The following is an 11,365-nucleotide window of genomic DNA, read 5'->3' on the forward strand; positions in this document are numbered from 1 at the left end:
CTCACTGGTCCTACACTCTCTGGGCCCTTAGCTGAGACACCTGGGAGTAGGGATGACTTTCCACATCCTCCCCTGGGTACACGCCATTCGTTACTGGCCACAGACACTGGCACAGCCCACGGAGGCCGCAGGGCTTTTGCGTCTTGATTTCATTCCATCCACACAATAGCCCGCAAGTCGAAGTTCCCACCCTCAGACCTGCTCTTCTCCGCCCCTTATTCTCACGCACACCAGCACGTCATAAAGGCCTTGGAGCCGGGGGAGGGGTTGGTGAAGGGGCAGGGAAAGGAAGGGAGACAGAGGGAGGACGGGGAGCAGGGGAGCAGGCTGGGTGTAGGCACTCTGCCTGGGGTGTGGCCTCAGGGTCTGAAGGTAAAGAAAGTGCTCCTCGCCGGCCATGTTTGCAATGCTTGGTAGAGACCACAGATGGCCGCCCTGTCCTGTGTGAGCACAGGGTGACCAGATGCAGGGCTACCTGGGAGCAGCCCGGTGACCTCCATGAGTGCGCTGACTGGGGAGAGGGTGCTGCGGGAGAGAAACCTGAAGCTGCCCCACCAGAGGGGTGGAAGCAGAGCAGAGAACACACGGCCCGGGAGTGGTCAGGGCGTGCACTCCAGCCTTCTCCTCCAAGGGCTCCAAAGGCAGCACCCCTTCCATGTGCCCAGCCTGTGGTTCCTGGGAACTGCCAACACCGTTTTGCAGGCGAGGAAACTAATTCAGAGACTAATACCCGCCAAGGCTCACACCGCAGAACGAGGGCTAGGACCCCAGTGAGGAGCCTTTCTCCTCCCACAAAAGTTGGTGAGGTTTTATGCAGCTGACGGGCCCAAGGTACCTGCCAGCTCCACTTACCCGAAGGCAGAGCTGTTGGTTAACCCAAGCACACTGTGGCGTTCTAACCTTAATCAGCATCACCATATCCTGTCCTCATTTTGTTGCTGAGATACCAGGCATCAAGTTTCCCGGTTGGTGACAAACCCACCACAGCTCCCCAAAGCACATGACCACGAAGCATCAGCTCTACAGCGTTACCAGCCATGATGCTGTGTGGGTGAGCTGAAGCTCAGTATCATCTGGGCATCTGGAGTGGTTTACCTTGGAGAAGCAAGGGGGCCGCTAGGTGCCAGGTAATGGGCACACAGCAGACATGCCAGCTCAGCCCTACACATCACAACGCAGGCCAGCCTCCCAGAAGCGCTGGCAGCTTCCTTCCCTGGGACACTTCCTGATTCCCGTGACTGACGCGCATATATCTGTCAGCACTCAGAACACCTTCTGTTTTTGTTCCTGCTGAGAAAGGGGAAGGTGAGGGGCCAGGGAGAGAAGGCTACAGGGGGCTCACTTTCTCATGCAGCTGCAGCCGAGGCTGCCCTCCCAGGCCCAAAGCTCGGTCCTGCTCACCTGACCATCACCTGGCTGGGAGGCGAGGCACCGTCAGTGAAGAGGGGCCAGGTGAGGACGGCAGACAGCGACTTAGCGCTAATGGGACGGAACACGCCCTGGGGACCGCTGGGCTGTGAGGGTGGGGGAGAACGTGCAGGCTGCTGCAGTCCGGGAAGAATTCTGGGGTTCCAGAAGGAAAAGGCCCAAAGCCACAGAAGCGACATGAGCAGGGGCTCTCTTGGTTGTGTGATCAGGATGGCTTTAACCATGAGGCCACACCATGGTATGTGCAGTCACTCTTTAGTAAAAGAACACTGGATACGGAGGTACCCTTACGCCTAAAATCTCCTGTCGAGAGTCCCATGATGATTAAATGCATCCCCTCCCGTGCAGCAGAAATCCTGGGTGACAGCCACCTCTCAAGTCGGGGAGGAAGAGAGGAACAGAGAGATCAATCCGAGTTGGCAAGACCAAGACTCATGCTGTGGTCCTAAACCGCCGGATTTCAGAAAGTGACTGCATTTGGACCACAGGCCCTCATCCAATCTGAGTGGTGTCTTGTGCGAGGAGGAGGCAGGACACACCAAGGTGACGTGCAGACACCACGCGAGGAGGCATGGTCATGGTCTGCAAGCCAAGGAGAAAGGTCCCAGAAGAAACCAAACTGCCACCTCCTGGACCTGGACTTCCAGTCTACAGAACAGTGAGAAAACTCATCTCCGGTGTGTCAGCACTGAGTCTGGGTGTTTTGTTATGGCAGCCTGAGCAGACTACTGTAGCTGCCCACGCCCAGGAAGGCCTTAATGCTGAAATCCGGGACCACTGACTTTCCCGGGACGTCTCTGTCAAGGTCAACAGTGACCATCCGGAGCCCTGAACTCCCTGAGGGCCACTGCTCCCCAGCACTGTGCCGAGGCCCCTTCCCTTCAGCAAGGACAGCGATCCTCCCTCCAGAGTCCAGTGGTTCTCAACCTTCCTAATGCCGCGACCCTTTAATACAGTTCCTCATGTTGTGGTGACCCCCAACCATAAAATTATTTTTGATGCTACTTCATAACTGTAATTTTGCTACTGTTATGAATCGTAATGTAAATATCTGATATGCAGGGTATATTTTCATTGTTCGCGACCCACAGGTTGAGAACCGCTGCTCCAGACTTTCCTGGTCCTTTGATAAGCAAGCGCAAGGGCCAGGCATTGAACGAGCACTCGGGAAATGGCAGCGACCTCTACTCACTGTTCGGCCACGCTGGGGTCAAGAGAGTCGGCTTCGGTGGGCGTTTCAGGCAGGGAGGAGCCCGACTCCTGTATCTGGCACAGCTCCTCGTCCGTGATGATGTCGAACACAGTGTCGTCTGGTGACCTGAAGTCTGGGTTTGCGCCTGGACCACAGAGGCCGATCAGGAGAGAGGAGAAACACACACGGTCATGCACAGGATGGGAGGGAGCCTCGGGGGCGTGAGGGGTGCAGCCACGCAGGACAGGCCACCGGGACACACAGTGAGGAATCACCCAACGATAGCTCCTCTGCCCAGATGTGCGAGGAATGGCTGTCAGGACGTGGCTACTGGGAAGAGCCAGAAAAGCAGAGTGGGGACTACAGAGGAAACTAGACGCACAGCTTAATTTCTCTCCAGCCCTTCAGTCAGGGGCTCGGAGAGGTTTCACGCTCTTACACGGCCTCTGAAGCCCCTGGTTTACAAGGGAAACCATGTAGCAAAACCTTATCAGGAAAGACCCGAACGGAAAAGTAAACGCACTTCTGTGCTGCCGAGTCCTCGCTCTGTGAGATAGGGCCTTCCCACGCCTCTTTGAATTCTGTCTGGCCTGCATTTTCATCCCAATCCATGGGGGTGGGGGTGGGGGTGGGAGTGGGGCCTCCCTCTGCTCAAGGACTTGTAGCGGCCACTGTGGTCCTGACCAGGGGACTGGTGCTGGGCTTTGCAGGCCACTCGGTAGCAAGGATGCCCTGTGCGTGCTCCTGTGCCCGTCCCCACCCACAAGCACCCTCTTGCATGTGTCATGGAAAATGTGATGGCAGGTCTGAGGTGAAAGAAAGAAGAAACGAGAATGACAGGGAGAGAGGGAGGGAGGGAGGAAGGCAGAGAGACGAGAGGAGACAGGAAATAGCAGAAATCAAAACAAGTGACCTCAGTGCCCTGGTACAGGGCCACCCTCTGTGGTCGCCAGAACACTCACCACTGAGTCAGAGCAAAAAGAAGGTTCCAGTTCCTACGAGCAACCAGTTTCCCATCTGGCCCTCCACATGGCTACTGGGACGGGCCCTCCACATGGCTCCTGGGACGGGCCGTGCTTTAGAAGGAATGTTCTGTTCTTCCTCTTGCCCGAAGTCTACATAATAAAAGGGCTGAGGAGCGGCTGAAAATGGGGCCAGGGATTGGTTTCTTTGTACAGACCCAGACACAAAGGAGCATCAGGGACCCAAAGTGATGTCCACTGAGAGAAATAAAAACAGGACAGTAATGAATGGAGAGCTGTACTATGTTCACGGATTGGAAGACTAGACTGATTTCTGACAAAGATGCAAAGGCAGTTCGACAGGAAGAGAATACACTTTCCAACCAATGGTAGTGAAACAATGAGACAACCATGTGCAAAAAAATGAATCTCTACCGAGAGTTTGCACCATATCCATAAATGAGCTCCAAACAGGTCAGAGGCCCACACGTGCCACCTCAAACTGTAAAACTTCTAGGAAAACTTGGAAAAATCTTTGAGTCTTTGGGTTAACCAAAGATACATATGATACACAAATTAAAAAAAAAAATTGATCCATGAGAAAAAAAAATGAATAGACTGGCCTTCATCAAAATTATAAACTTGTGCTGTTTGAAAGAAAGTGAAAAGACAGGCTGTAGACTGGGAGAAAATACTTGTAAAACACATATCTGTAAATAACTTGTATCCAGAACACATAAAGGACTCGCAGAAGATGTGAAGAAATACTAAAGCTGTGCCAAGCACCCCCTCCCCACCCCGAGCGGTTCTTTGTACCCACTGTGGGTGATGAGGCTGCCAACCTCCTTAGGATCCAGTTAAACAAAAGACACTGGCGGCCCTGGGTCCAGGCAGAGGCCAAGGAGTCCACAGGGAGCAGCCCAGCGGGCAGCGCTGCCTGAGCAGAGATGAGACTCCCTCAGCCCTGGCCATACCGGCTCTGCCTCCCGGGACGCCCGCAGGCCAGCCCCCTGAGAGCAGCCTGAGCTGGCCAGGTGGGCCGTGCTGGGAGCAGGAGCAGCAAAACCCGCTTCCTTTTATTGCACTGAGTGAAAGGACATGAAGGAGAACACACCCTCCCTGGCCACTGAGAGACCGTGAGCCCCAAGAAGGCGTGCAGGAGGCGGTCATTTCCAGACACAGCTCCTGGCCTTCAGTCACTCTGGGGGCGAGGGTGGGACGTCGGGGCCCAGGCTGCGAGAGACAGCGTCTCTCGGGTGTGGGGTACGGTCACTGGTAGTATGTGAGCTAACAGGGACACAGACCTCACGTTCACGACGCTGAATCACACCGGCAGAAAGGTATTCCCTTTTCAATTCTTATTCAATCCCAAGTGCATCATAAAGAAAGCCTCAAATTGGTGGACTACACTTTTATACCTCCCTAGTGCCCAGGTTTGGAAAACACTGAACTGAGCTGTGGCAGCTAACTAGCCAAGATGGGGCAGCGGTGTGGGGATGGCACCTGGGGAACACCGAGGGCGGCAGCAGGAGTCTGACCTTGGCCTCCAGCCGCCTGCAGCCCAGCCTGGGCCGGCGACAGAGTGGGACTGGGCTGGCTCTGGCTGGTGCCCGAGCTGGTGCTGTCCGGGGAGCCGGGGCTGAACTTCTGGAAGCAGGCTCGGCAGCAGCGCTCCTTCCGGCCCCCGGGCTTTGTCGCCACGTAGTTGTTGCAGCAGTAGTAACAGAAGATGCGACCACATATCCTGGGGACCAAGCAAGCATGGGCTGTGAGGACGGTGCTGTGGGCCTCGTGCCATCTGCTCAGCACCAGAAAGGGGCTCTGGGTTGGGTTCTAGACACCACATGGCTCTCGTCACACCTGGCTCTGCCCCCCCCTTTAGAATGTGGCCGTAAGGCCCATCTGATAAGATTCCAATAAAGCCATCCTGGTAGGATTAGTGGGAGAATGTTTTGTTTCCTAAGGTTGTGGGAGGCTGGGGGATAAAGTGTGCAGTCAAGACCACCTTCCCTGACACAGGATCCGGGTGTGGCCGAGGACCTGAGAGAAAGACCCCAGGCCTGTGCGATGTCCCCTCTGCCACCACTGGAGACCTGCTTTTGTCTGCCCTTCTTTGGGCCCCAGGGGTCTTTGCTCTGTGCTCCTCCAGGGAAGCTTAAGCCCCACGGGCCTGGGTTCCAGTAATACCCTTCCCCCTCTGGTCCCTCAGGCTGAGGGAGGGTCAGGGCTGCTGGTCTGGGTGCTCCACATGCCCTCGGGTCCCCTAACTCCACTCACACATCTGTATGAAAGGCTCTTTCCCTTCAGGATCCCCTGGGGGTCCTGCTATTACCCTGCCTAAGACACCCTCCTCACCCAGGTCCCTTACCACCAAAAAGCACTATGGTCCTGGTGGGCACAGCCTCGGGCTGGCCCGTCGGCTGCCTACCCTGTTCCGGGCCCTGCCAGGGGCGGTGCTGGCCAGCATGCGGCCTGCTAACCTGCAGCGGTGCCGCCGCACCATCCAGCTGAACTCGCGCTTGCAGTCAAAGCAGTGGTTCACCTCCGAGTCCCCGAATCGCTCCTCAGCGCTGAGCTTCTGCTGGAATTCCAGGGCATCGGACTTCTGCCAGAGCGCATCCTTGTCCCTGGGACAGAGCCACGTCAGGAAAAAGAAGGAATCCATGAAAACAATCGAATTATTCCGGATTCATTTTTAAAAACTGACTCCAAATTCCCCAAGACACAGAAGGAAACTTCACCTGTACCCTGGAAGCACACCCTCTCTAGGTCTCCTGTCACCCGACTCCGCAGGCCCCTCCACTGTGCAGGCCCTTCACCGGCATCACACACGTCAAGGCACAGAGGTGACCTGGGACGTGCAGAAAAGGCTCTGGCACCTGCAGAGCGGCCGGCACGGGCAAGGGTGACACAGCTCAGGCGTCTAGATGACAGTGCACGAGACCTCTGGGAGCTGAAGCCATAGCGTGCTGTCGTGGTTACCCGACAGTGTGCTGTGAGCCAAGGACCACGAGCACACTGCCCTCTCACATCTCCAATGTGCTCGGGGCCTTTACGCATTTATGGCTCATGGTTCAAGTAGCATCTAATCATTGCAGGGGATCAAAGCTTTCCCAGCCTGAATGATGTCCGTCACCCTGTGTTCCCCCGAGGGACAGCAGTCACCCCAGGAAGCAAGTCTGAAAGAAGCGGGGGCTTTTGAGAAAGGCCTGGCAGTATCTGAATGTGCCTGACACACCAGGGAAGATGTGTACAGAGACACCCTTACTGCTGCCATTGGTCACTTTCGGGGCTCCCGGCTTCTGACACGGGAGAGTTTAATTCTTTCCCGGATGGAACCCCAGTCACCATCCTAAGGCCTAACATGGCCCAGCAGCACCTCAGCCCTGATAACCAACACCAGAGCCACCTCAGCCCTGAGGGAAACAGGCTCCACCCAGCCAGGGACCTCACAGCAACCCCAGACCAACCCCCTAACCCCCAAAGCCAGAACATGGAATCGACTGGCTTTCCCAGCACACAAGACACTGTCAGGACCAGCATTTCTCCCGGCTGCTCCACAACTTGTCCTCTGTCCCAGGAGGCCAGGCACCCACACCCTGGGAATGTGGGAATGCCGCGGACCTGGGCTTCCTCCTCACCCATCGGGGGAAGCTTTCTGTGCTCAGAGGTCTCAGGTCTGCACATTGATGACATGTGGGTGACGTTTTTAAACGTCCACCTTAGTTATAATTTAATATCACCATTTTGCAACCCCAAATAAATGATTAGGTCTAGCATTGCTTATCAATGGCCGCTAACATTCAAAGAAAGGGCTAATCAGATCGATGTGGCCCTTGAACGCCTCAGAACTCTAAGCCAATTCCATGCAGCGTCCTGGCCACAAGTGTGAACCTGAGTCTGAGCAAGCCTCTAGCAGAGCAGAGATTCTGGCTCTGGTTTGCTGATGCCTGGAACCCACTCCCACTTTTTCTGGGTGAGACCTGGATGTAAGTATTTTGTTTTTTTTAATGGCTCTCCAGTGATGCTAATGGGCAGTCAGGGCTGAGAAGCACTGCTCTGACCACCAATTTATAGAAATACAAAGGCGGGGGGAACACGTTAGATGACCTCATGAGGATGCAATAACCAGATAAATGACCTGGCTTTCTCAAAAATAAATTGCAAAGAAAAAAAAAGTTAAGAGAGATGGTGGGGACACCCACAGACTAAAGAGATCTAAGAAAATATCGCCATGCAATGCATGGATCTAATTTAGGAAAATTATAAGGCAATTGAAAAAATTGTGAAACCGAAATCCACTCTCACCAGGTTGCCATGGGCCTGAGCAGAGCCTGTACGTGAGTGTCTGTGTGTGTGTGTGTGTGTGTGTGTGTGTGTGTGTGTGTGGCAGATTGGCAGATAGGGAGGGGGCGCATTTCCATGAAGAGTTCCGTTACGAACAGTTGCATGTCTTTAAAGAAACACCAACACTCACCTGAGCAGCTCTATCAGCCGCTCCTCCAGGTTCTTCTTGGTCCTAGTCAGGTCATCTAGGTCTGCCAGCATCTTCTGGTCATTCTTCTCCCGGCTTCTCGCCTCCTGGCAGAGTTTGCTGCAATACTCCTGGATTTTTGCCGTGGCTCTTTCAAGTTCCTTCTGGGTCCTGGTGGGGGAGTGGTACGTTCCCTGACTCCCCACTCCTTCCCGCTTCCCCTGGGCCTCTAATAGGGTCCTCGGCCCTCCCAGCCTCCCCCCACAGTGAAGGAGCCCCTCGGCACTGCCTGCTCACAGGTGGGGCACACCCCTGGCCTCGAGGACTCCCCTCACACACCCAAACTCTTCACACCAAACACAAGGGGCATTCTGGAAGAGCAGGTAACCGCAGGCACCCGAGCATCCCAGGATGAGTTGAACTGAGGTTTTAAGAGGAGCCCTAGGACAAGACTCAGGGGCTAGTGCTGGGGAGGGGGAGTATTTGCAAGAGGAAAAGGAGTCAGGACAGAAAGGACAGAGGGGCACAGCTTCCTGGAGGTGACCACATGGAGGAGGACAGTCTTCATGTGTCTTTGTGACGCTACACACAGACATGGCACCGGGCACACAGCAGGCGCTCCACGGGCACGGCCCGATGTGCTGGCTGAGCCGCTGTCGGCCAGCCTTTGCCCACCCCACCTTCAGCCTGGCTATCCCCTAAGGCAGTGGTTTGCCAAGGATGCTCTCTAAATCCCAAGGACCACAAGATGTTTATAAAAGCTCCAGTAGACAGAGGGCTCTGCAGAGACAAACTAATTTGCATCTCATCCGGCCTTTTCACCTCCAGCATAGTGTCGTCAGGAGGCTGTTCACTAGACCCTGTCCACCTAAACGAGTACACACAGACCAGCACGGCCTGCTCACACAGGGGATAACAAAAATCCGCTCCTGCCACATGGAAAATGCAACTTGGAGCAGCTAAAACAATGGTGTGAGATCTCACAACCAACCACTATTACTGCATTAAAAACAACAACCCATCACCAACGTAGAAGTTCTATTTACACTGCCAGGTGAGCGTGACCTGGCTAACGGAGCCAGGAGTCAGGTGGGAAGGAATGCATGTCCAGTCACTGAACACCCAACATGCGCTGCGTCTCCCGCTGGTGGGCCCAGCCTCCGAGGAGGAGGGGAGGAGGGTGAATAGAAAAGTAAAACCCTCGGCACAATTCGGGTGCCTGCCTTGGGGGTGGAGCAGGGCACACGTGCAATTCGGTCCCTGCATCTCCTCCTGCTACACCTGTTTTCATCAGCGCCTGGCAGGACGAGCTGGGCCCCATCGCCAGGCGGTGGGCTCATGCTCCAGGTGGTCCCTAAGCCTGAAGACGAGGAGGCTCGGGGAGGCTCAGGGGGAGGCGCAGGGGCTGGCCACACATAGGCCCCAACTATAAGGTTAAAAAACCATGAGGAAAGGGTGAGAGCGTGATGTGCTCTGCACAGACACAGCACCAGAACGGCTGTGGGAACACAAGCTGGCCAGGGTCCCTGGTGCACTCGCTCACTGTCGGGACGAGCTTGGGAAATGAGGGAGAGCTCGAGGCACCTCCAAAGTGAGGGAAACATGCACACGCGCACCAACACCAGCGCCCCCCAGTCAAACAGAACACGTGTCTGTCCAGATATTGTTGAGAAAACAGACCTCTGGAGCCCAAAGTGTCTGGGTTCCAATCCTACCATCGCTTACACCCTGTCTGACCTGGGAGGGCAAATGAACTCTTCTGAGCCTCATTCTTCCCATCTATAAAATGGGAATAAATAATACCACCCTCATTGGACTGTTGGGAGGATTAAGTGGGCAACTAGATGCGAAGTATTTAAGGCGGTGCCTGCTCCATTTCAGGCATTATTTAAGCGTCTACTGATTTTATTGCAATTATTACATCCCAACTTTTACTTCCTGTTAGTTTTTCCAAAACACGATGCTACCGGACTGAAATACGCCTGCCAGGGGTAAGGAAGTGGAATTGCAAGGGCCTGCCGTCCACAGGGCTGTGAGGGGCGACGGCCAGGCTCTCGGTGGCATGCTTCCGGCACAAGCACTTTCTGGTCTGTGGCTTTTCTTGAAAAAGGACTTCAGTTTCACGAGTGGCTGACTTTCTAAATGACTGCACCCAACACCCCTTCCCTGAAGACTGCCACTGGGTGCGTGGGAGGGGCGCGTCACTAACCTGTCCAAGTTCTCGCGCAGGGCGGCCCCCTCCTTGTCCTTCTTCAGCATGGCAGCCTGGCACTCCGAGAGGCGGCTGCTGGTGCGGCTCAGCTTCTCTCCCAGGTCTGCCTGGGTGGCCTGGCACAGGACGGCAGGCGCAGAAGCACGTGTCAGACGCCATGAGGCGACAGCTGTGCTCTCACCATCTGGATGGTACCTTCCAACTGGAGGGACTTTTGTTTTTTTGTTTTAAATGAGGCCAAGAACCTTTGCTCTATGTCTGTGGTGTGTAACACACTCCGATTTGTAATGATGTCCCTTAAGCATCAATGGCAACTGGTTGTGGTAGTTGGAGGGGAGGCATGGGTCAGGATCTCCAGGGTGGGGCTGGGGGTGGGCGGCAGGGAGCAGGATTCAGTGAAAAAGATCACTGCCCTGAAGACGGTGGTTTTAGCGCCACCCCCGTCCCTGCTTGGTTCAGACTGACTCAGAGCACATCTGCAGGGATGACTAGAGGACGTTTTCCTTGCCAGAGGCTGCGTGAAAAACACATCTGGCAGCTCCAGCCAGGTGTCCGGGGAGTGAAAGGGACCATGATACAAACTCGGGGTGTCTGCAAAAGTGGACTGATGACCCCTTCAGCTTGGGAATGGGAAGTCCTATGGGGAGCCCCTCAATGGTCCAGTGAGAACCAAACCAGATCCCCTCGCCCCTGATGGGTCCACATTCTGAGAGAGGAAACGACCAGGTGGAGGCCACCACATCGGTCTCCCTTCCCAGGTGCCAGCCTCTGATCAGGGGTCCCAGAGGGGCACTCCCTGCCACGCCTACCTCCAGCTTGTCCACGGCCTCCTTGGCAGCCCGCAGCTGCTGGCCCCGTACCTCAAGCTGGCCCCGGAGGCTCCTGCACTCTTCGCTGGCAGTCTGGAGAGGACGAAAAAGGGATCTCAGAAGTGGGGTCCTTGCTCTGAGACTCCTCAGTCACATTCCCCAAATGGGTAAAAACAAGCTACCTCCCTCTTTTCCCCCAAACTCAACAGGCGTCAGGCTTCATTGGTAATAAAACTCTTTCAAGTTTACTGAGAGACTTAGCGTGGTCCCCCAACTTGGAACTTCATT

At 55.2% G+C, this 11,365-nt stretch overlaps 1 protein-coding gene across 4 annotated transcripts in view; it reads right to left on the reverse strand.

The window, feature by feature from the left end:
* Positions 1 to 11,365, reverse strand: part of FYCO1 (FYVE and coiled-coil domain containing 1) — a 69,381-nt gene that overhangs the window by 31,317 nt on the left and 26,699 nt on the right. For all 4 annotated transcript variants that reach the window (XM_005877059.2, XM_005877057.2, XM_014548397.1 and 1 more), the window contains 6 exons: positions 11,078 to 11,170; positions 10,266 to 10,384; positions 8,060 to 8,227; positions 6,063 to 6,209; positions 5,121 to 5,326; positions 2,621 to 2,765 (listed from right to left, as the gene is read on the reverse strand). In XM_005877059.2, the coding sequence (XP_005877121.1) occupies positions 2,621 to 2,765; positions 5,121 to 5,326; positions 6,063 to 6,209; positions 8,060 to 8,227; positions 10,266 to 10,384; positions 11,078 to 11,170 (878 nt within the window). The remainder of the gene's footprint in view (positions 1 to 2,620; positions 2,766 to 5,120; positions 5,327 to 6,062; positions 6,210 to 8,059; positions 8,228 to 10,265; positions 10,385 to 11,077; positions 11,171 to 11,365) is intronic.

This window comes from Myotis brandtii, unplaced genomic scaffold (genome assembly GCF_000412655.1).
Source record: "Myotis brandtii unplaced genomic scaffold, ASM41265v1 scaffold506, whole genome shotgun sequence".
Classification (NCBI taxonomy): domain Eukaryota; kingdom Metazoa; phylum Chordata; class Mammalia; order Chiroptera; family Vespertilionidae; genus Myotis; species Myotis brandtii.